General features: G+C 39.1%; 1 protein-coding gene across 5 annotated transcripts in view; it reads right to left on the bottom strand.

Moving 5' to 3' along the window:
* Positions 1-17,598, bottom strand: part of CACHD1 (cache domain containing 1) — a 163,775-nt gene that overhangs the window by 96,946 nt on the left and 49,231 nt on the right. For 3 of the 5 annotated variants that reach the window (XM_089515342.1, XM_089515344.1, XM_089515345.1), the window contains exons 1-3: positions 13,062-13,328; positions 12,370-12,520; positions 6,731-6,793 (exon numbers count right to left, since the gene is read on the bottom strand). In XM_089515342.1, the coding sequence (XP_089371468.1) occupies positions 6,731-6,793; positions 12,370-12,450 (144 nt within the window). In that variant the 5' untranslated portion in view covers positions 12,451-12,520; positions 13,062-13,328. Of the gene's footprint in view, positions 1-6,730; positions 6,794-12,369; positions 12,521-13,061; positions 13,329-17,598 lie in introns of those variants that run through there. The other 2 variants (XM_089515343.1, XM_089515346.1) reach the window with 1 other exon arrangement.

The following is a 17,598-nucleotide window of genomic DNA, read 5'->3' as shown; positions in this document are numbered from 1 at the left end:
CCAAGAAGATGTAAAATGGATTGGTCTCTTTACACATTTGAACCAGTTTCTTCAGCAAATACATGACAGTAAAAGAGTGGGTATGTTTCAAGTATGCTGCTGGTTATACGAACATTCTAAACAAAACTCGAATAACTATGAGATTCATTTATTTTTTTTAAACTAGAACATACACCTATTCTCTTTATACAAATGACTCCTGGATCAATAAAATGAGTTTACAGAATATCTACTAGAAATGCCAAAGCCCTACATGGCTTGGGCCCAAGTTACTTAGGGACCACATCTCCCTGTATGATCCGCACCGCACACTTAGAACATCTGGTAAGAACTTAATGGAAACACCGTCTTCCAAATAAATTTCCTCATCCCAAAAGGCCTTTACAATAATGGCCCCGAGGAAGTGGAATGGTCTTCCTGACGAGCTCCGTCTCATGACCTCCTTGGAAACATTTAAAAAGAGACTTAAAACTGTACTCTTTCACCAAGCTTTCCCCTCCGAGGAGCGAAGACCAATATGCCTGTCTGACAACGATATTCTGCCTGCCCCTGGATGTTTGATGGACTGATATTATTGATGTAATATTTTCTTTGTATTTTATAAGATTGTTGTATGTACTTGATTTTAGTAGCCTGTAACCCCGCTTCGATCCATCAGGAGAGGCGGGGAAACATAAATAAAATTTTATTATATTATATTATTGTTAAATAATTGTTTGTGATGAGAAAATACACCGTCTTCCCCAAAGGACTGTTGGTAAATACTTCATCTAAACACATCCTTTCTTGGGCTTTGTGCTATGCTATGAAACATCCTGAATTAAATGTTTAAATTAGAAAGTATTTAGATTGAATGACAACTGTTATTACAGAATTTTGCCAAATCACATCACTAATAATTTCAGCAATCAAGGTAAAGTAAATATCTGAAACCAATCACTCCAAATCATAAACAGCTTTTGCCACTGCCTTTTTTTCTTATTAACATCACCAGTAATATGTCTCTTAAACACTACTGGACTAAAGTGCTGGAATTTTCCCTGGCAGCAGTAGGATTGTTTGCAAGCTATTCTACTACCTAAACACCAAGACACCAGATCCCATCTTATCCTGGAAATTAAGCAGGGTCAGCTCTCGTTAGTATTTGGATGGGAGCCTGCCAATGAATATCAGGTGTTGTAAGCTGTATCTCTGAGGAAGAAACTGGCAAAACCACCTCTAAGTATTCCTTGCCTGAAAAAACTCTAAGAAATTCATGAGGTCACCATATGTCGATTAGCAACTTAAAGGCACATACACATACAGAGCTATATTTCAAAGGAAGAAATTGGCAAATAAAAAAAGCCCTTTGAATATTCCTTGGCTAAGAAAACCCTATGAAATTCATGGGGTTGCCATAGGTCAACAGGTAAATAGAAGGCGCGCGCGCGCACACACACACACACACACAATTGCAGCTTCCTTGACTGAGTCTGTTATTATGTGCCCATCAACTGTTTCTGATTTATGGAGACCCTAAGGATGGAGTTTTCTGCAAATAAAAGTGTGTGACTCATCATCCAAGGTCACCCAGTGGGTTTTTATGACCAAGCTTAGAATCAAATCTGATCTCCAAAGTCATAGTCAAATGCTCAGACCATTAAACCACACAGCTCTTGTTGAATCTATCTGGAATGTAGTCTTCTGTAATGCAGTCTTCCTCTTTTCTTACTGTCTTCCACTTGAACAAGCATTAATGTCTATTCTAGTGAGTCATGTGTTATTTATTTATTTATATCGTATGCCACCTTTCTCCTGCAAAGGGACACAAGGTGGTTCACAGATATCATTTAAAAACTTTACAATGCATTTTTAACAATTAAAATCATACTGCGAGCACAGAATAGAGATTCCTAGAGAGAATACTCTACTAAGCATGTGTAGCTCCTCCAGTGCAGTTCTATGGTCAGTGTTTGTCGGACGCTGACCACTGAGTTGCACTGGAGGACCTAGAGATTCTAGGGAGGTGTCCTCTCATGTAAAAACTTGGGCCTGTTACAGACAGCCAAAATAAAGCTGCTTCGAGTCACTTTGGAGGTATGGTATTTCAATAATACATGCATCCTAAGAGTCCAAAGGCCGCACCAAAGCCACGCTCCAGTCCTAAGGACGGGAGTGCAGCTTTGGTGAAGCTTCCAGACTCTTAGGACTCATGCATCATTGAAATACCATATCTCCAAAGTGACTCAAAGCAGCCTTATTTTGGCTGTCTGTAACAGGCCTTGGTGTTTTTGTCATTTGCAGTTTTTCCATATTCACCGGGGGGTGGGGGGTGGGGGTCTTGTGCCCCTAAACCTAGTGAACATGGAGGGACAAGTGTACATAAAATATACAAAAGTTAAAAATATAACTGGAACATTTCTTTACATGATATGGCCAAAGTACAACAGGCCAAAGTTTAGTCATTTTTATGTATTGTATGTTCTATATACAAATTAAACAGACAAGGTGCTCAAATAGCCTTGCCTGACCCCCTTGTCAATTGGAAACCATTCTGTTTCTGCATATTCTGACCTGACAGTAGCCTCTTGTCCTACATATAGGTTATGCAGGACAATCAAGCATTGCAGCATAGCTGTTTCTTTAACAGCAATCGATAGTTTTTCATGATCTACAATCGAAGGTTTTGGTATCATCTATAAAGCACAGGCTGATTTTCTTCTGAAATTCTTTGGTACATTGCATAATCCAGTACCTCTTCTTTTTGAACATTTGTTATTTCTTGCTCTCTATATGGTAAAAGTCTTTGATGTACAGTTTTGAGCAAGATTTTGCTTGCATGGGAAATTAATGCAATGATGTATAGCTACTGAAGTTGCTGGTATCCCCTTTCTTGGAGACTGGGATGTATATTGAGTGTTTCCAACCTTTGGGCCATTCTTTTGTTTTCCATATTTGCTGAAAGACTTTAGTTGGTACTAGAGTAGATTCTGTCTCTGTAGATTAAGACAGCTCTATTGCTATGCCATTTGTTCTTAGTGAATTATTTCCCCCATGTGTGCTGAGTGTAGCATCTACTTCACTTTCTAAAATTTCACCTTCATTTGGTTCTTCCTTGAATTAATCTGTCATCTTTTTGTCTATTTTATATAGTTCTTCCATGTATTGTTTTCATTGTCTTTTTATTTCCACTTGGTCATATAATGTGTTCCCCTGCTGGTAATATGGCATTCCCACTCTTGGTTTAAATTGACCTTTGATTGCTTGAATCTTGTGGAAGATGTCTCTTGTTCTTCCTTTTTGTTGTCATCTACTATTTCTCTACATTAGTTATTATAGTAGTTTCTCCATCTTCTGATTCCAATTATGTAATATATTTGATTTCTATATTGGCCACCAGGTGAAGTCCATGTATACAGTCACTTCTTGGGTTGCTTAATGGATACGTTTTGTGATGAACAAACTGCTGGCTTCGCAAAATTTCCCTACATCTTTGATTTTACTCTGTTTCCTATTTTTTCTAATCGCCTTACACTGAGAGGTATAAAAACTAGCTCTCTAGAAACCAGAAACAACCTTCTATGCAACTTCCAGGATCAATTAACAGAAATAAGCCAATAGCAATAGAAAAGACTCACTGTACAAATCACTTAAACGAAGTGTACCTTGAAACTCAAAACCTTTACAAAATAGTGAAGCCTTGTATTTTAAAATGCTACTTTATATAAACTAATCTTCATGTTGAAATACTGTTCTGATAAGCAATGGCAACCAGACAGAGGAAACTACTGAACAATGCTAACATGAATAAACAAGTAACTAAGGAAAATATAATATACATTAATTGAGTAAGCACAGTACACTTCTTGAAGGATAAACTAAATAACTTGATATCAATCATCAGTTCATCTGTTATCAAGTTATCAGAGCTCATAGCCACTTACCCAGCAATGGAAGCCAAGGTGATAAATCTGTTCATTAGTGAATTTGTCAACACTTAGTTATAACCAGTTCATATGACTTAGTACAGTTGGTACAGTTGCTGGTGCCATCTATTAACTACCTCTTGTCAATTACTGTTTTGATATGGCAAGATGCTGTAATTAATAATAGCTGTTACCAAACAATGAAAGGGTAGTTGCAATTTTATGCAATATTCATGGCCATGCTAAATATCCCTTGCTTCAGTTTGTAAAATGGCTTCAGTTCTATAAGTGTGTCCTTGCAGTTAACATTAATCTAGCAACAGCCACAGGAATCACAAACATCAGTAACTGCAAATTTAGAATTTTTCTCTGTTCATCAAGTTTATGTTAAAGCTCATCCTTACTCCAAGGATCTGAGAACAGCACCCTTGACATTATCCTGTTTACATGGAACATCTATGCATGCCACCTACTCTTGCATAAGGGTATATCCAGATTTAATACTCAGTTTGCACAATGGCTCTTGATCCTGCGAGACTTAGTACAGAATCTGAGAGAATCCTGTGGCACTATACAAACAACAATTCTTTAATTTTCTGTGAACCTGAGTCGAAGTATCTACAGTCCTCCCTCCATATTCGTGAGGGTTTGGGGAATGAGACCTCCGCGTATATGGAAAAACCGCAAATAACTCCACACACACACACACACACACACACACACACACACTTAGAAGCCAGCTAAAGGGAAGGGTGAGCAGGAGAAGAAGAGCAGGGCTGCATGCATCTTTTTTTCCTACCCTTCTGTCCCTTTAATTGGCTCCCTGCCCCTTCTCCTCCCCAATCCTTTCCCTGGGCAGCCCAAGGAGAGTATTTAGGAGGAGAAGGCAAGAGGTGCCTCCGCCCCTCCGAAACCTTCTCCTCTCTGATCCTTTCGCTAGGAAACCCAAGGAGAGTATCAGGGAGGAGAAGGCAAGAGGTGCATTGGCCCCTCCAAGACTCTTTGCCTCCCGATCCTTTCCATTGGAAATCCAAGGAGAGGACCGTGGAGGAGAAGGCAAGAGGTGCCTTGGCCCCTCTGAGACCCTTTGCATCCCCATCCTTTCCCTAAGAAACCCAAGAAGAGGATTGGGGAGGGGGGGGGGGAACAAGGCACCTCCTGTCTTCAACTCCTTGATCTCTCCCTGGGCAGCCTAAGGAGAGATTGGGCAGGGAAGGGGAGGAGGAATGCCCACATTAGTGGCCTTGACCTCGTGAATAATCGAAATTGTGAGTCTCAAGGCCATGAATATGGATTGCAAACTGTAAATGCCTCTTGTTTTTATTTTGTAATTGCATTTTAGAATACATTTCTTTGCACACAGTGGTGTGTGAGATTGTCCTCCATATCACTTTGGAATATTTAAAAAAATCAACTGAAAGTTAACTTAATATTGAAGGAAGTCTTTATATCAAGATTCTATATGTTAATCCAGACCCAAATGAACTGAGTTACAGATTTTGTTGCTCCTGAATGACTACAAATATTTCCCTTACCCCATGGTGTGATAGGATGGCAGAGTCAATGTATGTTCCCTTTTCTAAAAAAAAAAAAAAAAAAAAACCACAAAACAGCAACACACTTGTTTCTTTTTAGAAAGCAGAGGAAATCACTGTGCAATATATATCATCATGACCTCATGGTTTAAGATGGCAAAATAAATGGAAGATAGAGCTTACTATAGTTAGTTATGAACTATGAGACCAATCTCTTGGGGGGGGGGGGGTTGGCAGGAAAGGCACAGACTCTTCCTTTTCCATTCCACAACCTCCAGTGGATTTCTAACAGCATTTTGAGACACTCTGAAGTTACATAGCAACTTTGGACGTTTACTTCATTAGAAGACCACTAATAATGGTCAATTTAACAAATTGACAGTAAAATCCACAATTACCTCCACTCCAGTAACATATAGCTGGGGGAGAGTGCTGTTTCCCAGGGACATATAGCTCACAGATGACACACACTTTCCCAGCTGACTGAGCCAGAGATGTGAAGCCTAGTCACAAGTCAGAAAGGACTTAAAGTCACACAACAACAACAACAACAACAACAACAACAACGAGTAAGCTTTAGTGTACTCTGTCACACAGAAAAAGGGTTTGCATTCCTTCCATAAGTGTTTCTGAAAGCAGAGCACCAAAGTAGCCATCTTAATCAGTATAGAAAGACATCATGCCTATGTTACTTGGTATAATAAGGAACATCAGGTAACCCGCCTCTTGTGTTTATCATTAACATTGGGGATAATTGGCACACATTTGCTTCTTTTGTTTTCCCCACAGACTTTTTGCTTCCAAATGGCTCTTCCAGGAGGGCTCACATGGCCCTCCTCATTCCATCTTTCTTTGATCTACTTTCCCCCAGGCAGAGGACAAGTGAAAGTGCTTCCAGATGAACTGTCTTTGTTTTGTTTTGTCTTATTTACACTTCAGGAGGTTTGAATGCTGTTTTCTTGAGTGAGAGAAGCTTTATAGAAACCCTGGTCTACTATGAAAGTAACCATCTAAAAGACATCAAAGGGGAGAGAAAAGTAGCATGACATCTAACCCAAAAGCCTCTCAATTAAAAAAAAGCATTAATCATGAAATAGCAAGCACTGGTGAAATCTGCCCATGCCACAATACCTTCAACCCCAGTTCAACAGCATGAAAACACTACAGGAAGAAAAGCATACATTTGGAACATAAACTATCTATTGCAGATATAAAAAAAATGATGGTGAAATTAAGAGTATTATTACTACAGTATTAACATCATAAAGGCAATCAGAAAACATTTCCTACCTGCTGAACTTCACTTTCACCATTTGAGATTTTTTCTGTGTACACAAAGGAGTTGAATATCCGCTGGGAAAAAAGTTTTAAAAAGACTTCTTAGAAACAGAGGCAAAACAGTAACAACTGAGTACATTTACAAGGAAAAAAGTCATATACAGAACAGGTAATATACAACAGATTAAAGATTAAAAGATTATGATAATGGAGACTGGAAAAAAAACATACCAGTTTCATTAAACACACATATGCTTTCATAATTAAATTAAACAGATGTTTGTGTTTTGTGGCAAAGTATAGGATATTGCATCCAGAGTAGTTGCCATAGAATCCAAGTGGTTTACATTTAAGATAGATATGCTTCAAATTTGAAATCTGGTTTTCTCTAAATACATTAGATTGTTTACATATAACATACTCTTAATGAAATGCAGTATTTTTTTAAAATGCACCTTAACTTTCAAGGGCTTTTGTTTGCATTTTGATGTTGTTGTTGTTGTTCTTAATGTATTCAGAATCTGTATAGATTTTACTTCTACTCAAATGGTTTTATTTAGTATGCAGAGATAGTACTCCATGAACATCTGCAAGTAGTGGGAAAGGAATAGAAGGATGGGTGTATAGTTCCAGGGTCTTAGTATGTACTTATACATTGGCTGTATGTCTTCAAGTCATGTCTGATGTATGGAGAACCTATCATGTGGCTTTCTTGGCAAGATTTGCTCAGAGGGGGTTGCATTTGCCTTTCTCTGAGGCTGAGAATGTGACTTGCCTAAGGTCACTCAGTGGGTTTCCATAGCCAAGCAAGAATTCAAACCCTGGTTATCAAGCTGGTTCTCATACATATACATGCATGGTCACAGATGCCCCAATGCTTTACAAATGTTGATGAAGGAAACAGAATACAGAAAGGGGAATCTCCCTTTCTACTCACATATACACATATAGAGACACACAAACAACCAAGCTGAATGCTTTCAATTACTCTCCTCTTTGGTTTTCTAATCAAAATCCAGCTGCTCTTCTTCCCCCTCTCTTTCCCATAGCTAGGACAAAAAAAGTGAGAAGGTAAGAAAGCTTTGCCAGTTACTTTGGTTGTGGATTATCTTTATCCGTAATTTCAGCATGCTTGCTTTGAGCTTAAGGGAAGAAGTCTATTCCTTCCCACAGACCAACCACTTAGAGGCCAGATTCTACCCTTCACTCAATTTATCCATACTCCAAAATTCTTAATAAGATTTATCTTGGGCAGAACAGAGAGCTCTCACACACCTTCTCTTCAGTCCAAGTCCATCAAGAGTCTCTGGTGTCCTCCACAAGAATAATGGTTATCTGTTCCCAATCTTCAGGAAATGGTTATCTTCCATTTAGTGGATAGATACAGCTAACCTGACACTTTCCGAGAAGCCAGTTTATGCTACCCAAGGGTACATGGTACATACAGTAGTTTCTTCCTATCCACAAGGGGCCTGTTCTGCCCCCCCCCCCCGACAGCAAAAAGCATGCATGCTCAAATCCGTTATTTTCAATGGCACACATGGCCATGTGCACACGCACCCATTTAAAAAGCTGGTGCTTGCTGTCTGTGGAAATTCAAATCTGCAGATAACAAGTTCGAGGTTGGCATGGGCACACTGTATTAACACACCAAGGCAAAACACAGGCACAGCACTGATTCGGTATTTATTATCCATATACATATAAAAAACAGAAATGACATTTGAATTCTTAAGGTTTTTCTAATCCACATGTCTATGTGAGGTTTACTCACAAAAGCAATCTTGACTCTCCTCTTTCAAATCCCTGAGCTGAAAGTATTGTTGTGATGCCTAAATTAACTTCTTTCTCATTTTCTAGGTTTATGAATTTATATTGATACTATTGCACTGAACGTAATAAATATTTAATTCTAATGATACTGTACTAGTCAGCACTCTGGATCCACCAATTCTGCATCAATGGATTAAACTATTCATGGCTTGAAATACACATGCATGCACACACACATACACCAAAGGCTAACCTTGATTTTGCCATTTTATATAAGGGACACCATTTTATTACATTACTGTATATAATAGTATACTTCAGCATCCATAGATTTTGGTATTCATGGTGGATTCTGGAATCAAACCCTAGCAAATACCCTTCACAAAGCCATGAATAAAGTTCAGGTGTAATTTGTTTGATTGCTTTTAATGCTATTAATTAAAATAAAAAATATACATTGTTCATAAGGTTTAAAATAATATCTGTTTGTGTTGTGTGCCTTCAATCATTTTTGACTTATGGCAACCCTAAGGCCATAAGACCCTATCATGGGTTTTTCTTGCCAAGATTTATTCAAATGAGATTTGCAACAGTCTTCCCCTGAGGCTGAGAGAGTATACTTGCACTTAATCCTAATATTAAAATCTACCCACAACTCTTAAGACTGACTCCATGGATGTCTATTAAACATTCTGAATTAAGCCCTCTTTTTCTATTTACGATCACACAAAAATCACACAGGAGGGAAAATATTTCACTTCTGTGGCCAAGCATAATACATAGGTTATGTACTGTGTTCAATTTATTAAAAATTCAGATCATCAATATTTACAATTACCAAGTAAACAGCATATTCATCTTCTATGTCATAGGGAAATTGTTCAACAGGGCTACCGGAACGCAAATATACATTGCCTTAGGTAATCTCGTACCTAACAACTTTAATTTCAAAATCTTCCCACCTTACTGCCTTAGCCGCTAAGCTGTTTGTTTAGTGCAAAAGATCTGTGCTGCATAACCAGAGGATTTAGATTGTTCTGGCAGCATAATAAAAAAAACCTCTCCATTTACCTATAAGGCAAGATCCATTACACAGAAATTATTTACTCTTCTGCAGGAAATTTATATGATAAAATTTAAAAAAACCCATAATTTAAATCACAATTTCAAAATTACATTCACATTGCAGGCATGCGGGGAAAACTGACAAAGAGTAGTTGTTTTTACTACAGAGTAGAAGACCAGTTCTGGGGAACATGGAGAAAGCCAAACCAACAGAACAACTTTCATGTTTCTAACTGAAAAACAAAACATTGTAATGGTACTGTATTTCATGCCAGCTACCACTCAGCAGTTAAAAGTGCGACATTTCAAGCAACTTTTCAGAAAATGACTTTGTGCAACATTAAATTTTTCAGTCTAATTTAATCCACTGACCTTTACTGTGCATGCAACATAACCATTCTTGAAGCAAGGGAGCAATTTACATGCATATGTGTATGACTGTGTGTATGAAAGTGTGTGTGTGTGTGTGTGTGTGTGTGTGTGTGTGTGTGTGTGCCACACCCAGCAGCTAAATAAATGAAGATACAAGGACAACCCTGTCAAGTTGAATTCTTAGCACTCCTGAAGTCATTATTCAGATAAGACATATCTATAGTCATACACCATGCTGTGCAATAATTTTACATTTTGCTCCACTGAGATTATGACTGTCACTTTCCCTTATTCCTTTCCCCCTTGGGGAATTCAGGAATTTAAGAAATTTGAACTCTTAATTCTATGGCCACCCCTGGAGAGGGCAGCAGTAAATCTTTTCAGTTTACAAGTCCCAGTGAGCCTAGAAGGATTAAAAAGGCAAAATACAACTACTCTAAAGAAGCCAATATACCCTTATTGAAAGCTCTGATCAGTTACTAAGACTACAAGCATCTTCCCCCATGCCACCTCCATTAAGATGAGAAGATAATTTAACATCAGAAGGAAATACACTAAAGGGTCATTTTGATGCAAAAGGCATTACATTTTCTTTTTCTACTCATAAATTGCTGGATTTTTTGGACATCAAAAGAAAGATAGAAATAGTCCCTGAGCTGACTTGACGTTTCTATCCATAGTACAAAGCTGGCCCTTCACCTGAACTTTATTCATGGCTTTGTGAAGACACATTAAAAATAAATGATTGTAGTCATGAACATGAAAAATTAGAATACTAATGATGTCCTATTTGGTTACGAAGGCTGTAAATCTATATGTTCTTGCCTGGGAATGAGATCAGTTTGAAATCAGAGAGACATCTTTGATTATAAGAATGTGTAGGAATACACTGTTAGCTTATGCTTTTAAGCAACTGTTCTCGTTCATTTTAGTGAAAGACATGGACTACAAACGCTGCTTTTATTAACAATTTTAATTGTTTATCATCTGGTTCTACCTATAAATTGTAAAAAACCATAACCATAAAGACAAGAGATCAATCCAAAAAGTGAAGAGGCAAAACCACATGACTCACACATAAGTCACACTGAAGTTAAGAAGGAAAGTGTGAAAGAAATTACTCAATTTAGGTGCAGCCACCAAGAAGGCACACAATTATGTGCCAACATCTTACTTCGTGGAACATCTTCTACAGATGCTTGCTGGAGCCTGTGCAAGTTCAGTCTCCATTATCCATAATTCTGAAATCTGAAAAACTCCAAAATCCAAACTTGTTTCATGGATTACTAAGATAGTGACACCTCTGCTTTCTAATGGTTGAATCTTACAAACTTTGTTTCATTAACAATATTATTAAAATATTATGTATAAATGTACCTTCAGGCTATGTGTATAACATAAATTTTGTGCTTCAGTTCCATCTCTAAGACATATCATTATTTATGTATATGCAGTTATAGGTATTTCAAAATATGAGGATGTTGTACTGTTTTTAAGTGCTTTTATCTTTTTAAATAGCATTTTATTATTTTAATGAATGATATGTTTTGATACTGTAGCAGTTTGATTCTATTTTAATGCATACTTCTGTATGCTTTTAATTGTATTTTGTTAAACTGTAAGCTACCTTTTGAGTCTTGATTGGGGGGACAGGATATATATATATATATATATATATATATATATATATATAAATTTAAAAATCCAAAACACATCTGGTCCAGCCATTACTTAGAACTCTTCTTTTCTCTGAGACTTGGATTTAATTAGTTCTGCTGTTTATTAGTGCTACCTTGAGGCACTGTATACAGTGGTGGTTTTCAACCTTTCTAATGCCGCAATCCTTTAATACAGTTCCTCATGTTGTGGTGCCCCCCCCATCATAAAATTATTTGTCTTGGTTCCTAAGACCATTGGAAATATGTATTTTCTGATGGTTTTAGGTGACACATGTGAAATGGTTGTTTGACCCCCAAAAGGGTCACGACCCACAGGTTGAGAACCATTGGTATATAATCTGACAGCTTGTTTTCATTGTATGATAGAGCAGCCAAAGTTTTTGAAATGGATGAGTGTAGTAACACCGGGTAATTTCATGTGCTACACCTCGTTTCCACGTGTGGCATTTATGGACTGAAAGAAATAGGACAGAGGACAAAATCTGGCAGCATCTCAATCTGCAAACTGGAATCTTACTACAATGGGTTGATTTTTGTTTTAAATATTTTATTTTATTTTATACTGGTCAATGACCAAAATAAATTGTTGTTGTTGTTGTACTACAATGGAGAAGAATGGAAGCAGGATTGATATTCTGCTGTCCTTTTTTCAAGAAGCCATCTTACTGTTATCTGAAATATTTAAACAAAACTCTTCTTGCATCAAATTGAAAGTTTCAAGAAATATGAAAACGTGCGTAGATCAGAGATTAGAAGGACTACCTTTTTCGACTGACCATGCTGACTAGGGGATTCTGGGAGCTGTAGTCTAAAAATGTAACTATTCCAAGCTCTAGTTACCATTTCCGTGAAACCCAGGAACAAAGAAAGGATTTATGACCAAATTTTTTCTTTTCTTCCTTCCCAAAGTGTTCTAAAAACATGGGAGCAGCAGAGAGAATCAAATTAGTGTTGCCACAACAGATTAAAATATTGAAAGCTTATTCCACCTAGGGCTATTCGTTAAAGAATCCGAGCTCCTACAGTCTCTCTGTAGTTAGAAATGCTTTCCTTTTCTTTAAAAAGTCAACATAAGAGATAGTGTAATTGTTCTGAGCTACAGTCACACTGAAAGACTTCTAGACGTGAGACCATAAAACACTAAAGTGAAGCCCCAATAGGGAGACTGTATTTCTAGACATAACCTTTTAGAAACCCCTGTTTACCCTCAGCAAAGAAGAGCTGGAAAAGTACCAAAAATGTCATCAAGCTCTTTTTTTTTTTTTTATGAAGCCAAAGAAGGGAGGGGGAAATACTAGAAAATTAGTTCCACATGTTAAAACGATTCAACATTTAGTCTATGTAATTTGACTAGCATTTTACTTGTGACAATGTGCACAGCAAACTAAAGTTGGTGTTATGCAACCTCAAAATATAAAACAGATGGTGGAAACAAACCCCCATGCCCTACGCACTATTATTTTTCTTCATCTTTAAGTCTGGAAGTAGAGGACAAGGGCAATTTATCTTCAGTAAAACAGTAAATAATTCTCCAGCAGGATTCACCACGTTCTAAGGAGAGGTTAAGAAGAGAATGTCACAAGAAAGAAAACAAAGAGCCACTTCCAATCAGAGCCCCAAAATACAATGTCAAGGGATGCAGAATCCAAACAGTGTGATAACCAAAAGATAGAGCAGGGGTCGGCAACCTCCCACTGGCCCCCGGTCCCTCCTGCCGCCGAAATCGCCGCCATTTTGAAGGGCAAAATGGCGGCGCCCATTAGGAGGCCCGCTGCGGCTTCCGGAGCCCTGAAACAGGGCTCCAGGAGCCACACCGGGCCTCTGGGAGGCCCGATGCGGCAGCCAGAGCCCTGAATTGAGGCTCCAGGAGCCGCAGCGGGCCTCTGGGAGGCCCGATGCGGCAGCCGGAGCCCCGAAACGGGGCTCCAGCAGCCGCAGCGGGCCTTCCAATGGGCGCCGCCCACCTCCCTCCTGGCTCTGCCCACCTCCCTCCTGGCTCCGCCCTCCCTCCTCCCTCCTATAAATGGAGGGGCGGGGGGAAGGAGGAGGAGGCAAAGAGGGAGGGAGGGAGGGGAGGGGAGGAGGAGAGAGAGAGAGAGAGGGTGGGAGGGAGAGGAAAGAGAGGGAGGGAGGGAGGGAGGGAGGGAGGGAGGGAGGGAGGGGAGGAGAGAGAGAGAGAGAGGGGGGGGTGGGAGTGAGAGGGAGGGAGGAAGGGAGAGAAAGAAAGTGGTTTGAGACAGTGGCAAGTGTTTTTTGCTGTTTTGTGGCCTTGCCTAGTCGCTTCCATTCTTGCAAATATTGCTATTATTGTTGTTGTTGTTATCCTTTGGTATTCTCTTTGCAAAATCCCCCCACATGGACTTGCTTGCTCTTTTCTGGGTTGAGACAGTGGCATGCGTTTTTTGATGTTTTGTGGCCTTGCCTAGTCGCTTCCATTCTTGCAAATATTGCTATTATTATTGTTGTTATCCTTTGGTATTCTCTTTGCAAAATCCCCCCACATAGACTTGCTTGCTCTTTTCTGGGTTGAGACAGTGTGCATGCATTTTTCCTGTGTTATGGCATTGCCTAGTAGCTTCTTGCAAATATTGTTATTATTATGCGGCTCTGCCCCCGGAGGGTGGAAACTCCGCCCCTGACATGTGGCTCCACCCCTGGATAGTGGAAGCTCCGCCCTGGCATGCGGCTCCACCCCAGAGGGTGGAAGCTCCACCCCCATGTGCGGCTCCGCCCCCGGAGGGTGGAAGCTCCACCCCCCCGGCTTCGGCCCCCCAGTTGTCTGAGGGACAGCAACCCGGCCCCCGGCTCAAAAAGGTTGCCTACCCCTGAGATAGAGGCATATGCAGTACTTTCTAGTACTCAAATAGTTTTAAAACGCTTGCTTGTACATGATTTAAATGAATTAGGACACATTATAAATTAATAAATGCATCATAATATTTTTATTAGATCAGAAGAATATATTTCATTTATTTATACATAACCCATATATAAACTAGACACAAAATATGAGTGACCTACACATTTTCACTTATACATTTAATGAAGCTAAATAATTCAGAGTGCCCCCTCACAAAAAATATTTATTTGGCTGCACAGAATGACTTTGAGGGAAAAGCTAAGCCCATATGAATTCATATCTGCTCTAAACTGTGATAAGTGGTAAAGCAATGCTCTACACTGACTGCCTCTGAATCCAGTTCTTGGAATACCACCAAAATTATTTTTTAAAATATCTTTTGCTCACCTTTTGGGTTAAAAAAAGTTCACTGAGCAGTTTGCAAAGATCAATAATAAGGCAGTCACTGCCCTCAGTTTTAACCATCTAACTCAGATGTGGGGTGCCCATTTCTGCTTAGGGGCCCAATTTCAGTTTGAGAAAGGTGTCAAGTCCAGGGGAAGGATGGGGATCAGAGTGGAGGAGAGAATGTAAAACCAGCAAGATCAAGCATAATTCTCCTGAATTAAGACATTTTAGCACTAAGACTACAAAGCATAGCTCAATTATACGCATGCCTACTCAGTAGTTATGCCCCAGCGTAACAGCTTTCCTGCCTGCAAACCACATCTCAGTTCTGCACAGGGCATTTGTACAGCGCAGACAGTCTGACCCTGGCAGCCAGGCTCTCAGCAGGAGAGATCAGAAAGATCACTATAGAATAGGCAATTCTGCTGCACCTGTGGGTCAAATTTGAGATTCTAACAGCTGTCAGGGACCACAGTGGTCCTGGAAATGCACAAAAATTGTAACAAAGAATAATTCACTCACTTCCAGTTTTCATTGGTATGGCTTCAAAGAGGCATTGGAGAAGGTGGACATGTAAAATTATTTTTAAAAAAAAAAAATCCTTGAAAAGACAGGGAAGTTCCACAGAATAGGTTACAAAAACAGCCAGGGGAGACCATAAGTGAACCAAGTGCACACTCTTCCCATCCTTCTTGTACATCTCTGCATGTGCACCTCACTGTGCAGATTAAAATAAATGCATTTTGGATGGGGGGGGCAGAACCCCCTTGTTTCACATTTGGGATGGAATATTCCAGCAAGATCTGTGCAACTTCAAACCTCAAAAGGTACATCTACCAAATGTAAAACAGTGAAAACCATCTTGTCAAGACAGTTGAGACCAGATGTATTTTGTTTTCACATTAATATTCTTATGAATCTACTGTTTTTATAAATAAAATGTGAATTGCCCAGGAAACAAGTATTGAAGTTTTTTATACACATTTATTCAAAAATTAGATAAAATAAAATGAAACCTCAAAACATAAGGCACTGACAAACTGAACAGGATAAAGCTAACTCTGGACACAAGCCAGACAAAGTTATACACTTTTAAGTTTCCCTATAGCTCTACCATATCAACACAAAAAAATGAATACAGTTTATATACTTATTAAAGAAACCTGTAAAATATTAATTGTGTGGCAGCAAACCATGCTGAATTCCATTTCAGAATTAGCAACTTGTGTGGCAGGCTTGAAGCTTGAAAACATGCTGAATTTTTCTTCAGCAAGGTTTGTGAGGAAGTTGTGTGCATTTGCCACTTCTGACATACGTTTGGTGTAGTGGATATAGAAAGTCAGAATATCAGATACTGGTCTCTGAATTTAAATAAAGATCTTACAACAAATGAAAAATGAAGACACAGATTGATACCACAGGCAATAGTTCTGTAGATACCTGGAAAGCCAACCTGGGATGCTCTGCACTATACACTTTGGGAGTGCCCCTTTCTGCCCACAGTTGAAAAGAAAATTCTCAGAATTGTCTAATGCGCATTAACAAAGTTTATAGAATCAGAGAATGATAGAGTTGGAAGAGACCACAAGGGCCACCCAGTCCAACCCTCTGCCATGCAGCATACACAATCAAAGCACTCCAGACAGATGACCATCCTGCCTCTGTTTAAAAACCTTCAAAGAAGATGATTCCGCCACTCTCCAAGGCGGCATATTCCACTATCAAACATCTCTTACCACCAAAGGTTCTTCCTAATATTTAGGTGAAATCTCTTTTCCTGTACTTTTAATCCATTGCTCTGGGTTCTAGTCTTGGAAGAAGCAGAAAATAAGCTTGCTCCATCCTCAAAATGACATCCCTTTAAATATTTAAACAGGTCTATCAAGTCACCCCTTAACCTTCCTTTCCCCAGGCTAAATATACCCAGCTCCCCAAGTCTCTCCTCATAAGGCATGGTTTCCAGATCTTTCACCATTTTGTTTGCACTGCTCTGGACATACTCCACCTTGCCTACATCTTTCTTCAATTGTGGTGCCCAGAACTGGACATCTGTGACACCCTAGCCAAATAGCAGCCCTCCTGATGCTGGAGTGCAACTCCCTGCATCTGTAGCCCGCATATCTAATGGTGAGAAATAAATTAATTGTTATCATTATCATTTTAATTCATACCTCCCCCAATAGTGGGACTCAGGGAGGCTTACGGAATATTAAACCACAACAGATTAGAAACATATAAAAACAGGGGTGGGTAGGTAGGTAGTGATTAAATGATTTATAGATTTAAAGCCATTAAAATATTTAAAATACAGACTATACAAAACAACAGAACAACACAATTCCTGCACACATGTTAGAGTAGGAATGTTTTCACTTGCTAGCCAAAGAAAACCAAGGAGGGAACCAGGCTAGCCTCCTTGGGGAGGAATAGATTTCCAAAGTCTGGAAGCAGCCACAAAGAAGGCCCTTTCACTTGTATCCACCAAATGTTCCTGGGAGTGCCATGGGACTGAGAGAAGAAGCTCTCCCAAAAATCTTAAAGCTTGGGCAGTCTAGTATAGGAAAATATTGACCTTCAGATATAAGAAATTCTAGGAATTGTCATCCAACAAGATTCAAAATGCCACTTTCTCCACTCCAGACTTTGAGAGAACAAGTTGCCTAGAAGTTAAACCAGTTTAAAAAAAAAAACAGTAAAGTATGATATACAGGACCTATATATTTGAACAATGAGGGGGAAACAAA

This window comes from Sceloporus occidentalis, unplaced genomic scaffold (genome assembly GCF_023333645.1).
Source record: "Sceloporus occidentalis isolate IW3139 unplaced genomic scaffold, rSceOcc1.0.p SCAF_3, whole genome shotgun sequence".
NCBI lineage: Eukaryota > Metazoa > Chordata > Lepidosauria > Squamata > Phrynosomatidae > Sceloporus > Sceloporus occidentalis.
Note: the sequence above shows the minus strand (reverse complement) of the source record. Positions and strands in the feature narration are given on the sequence as shown.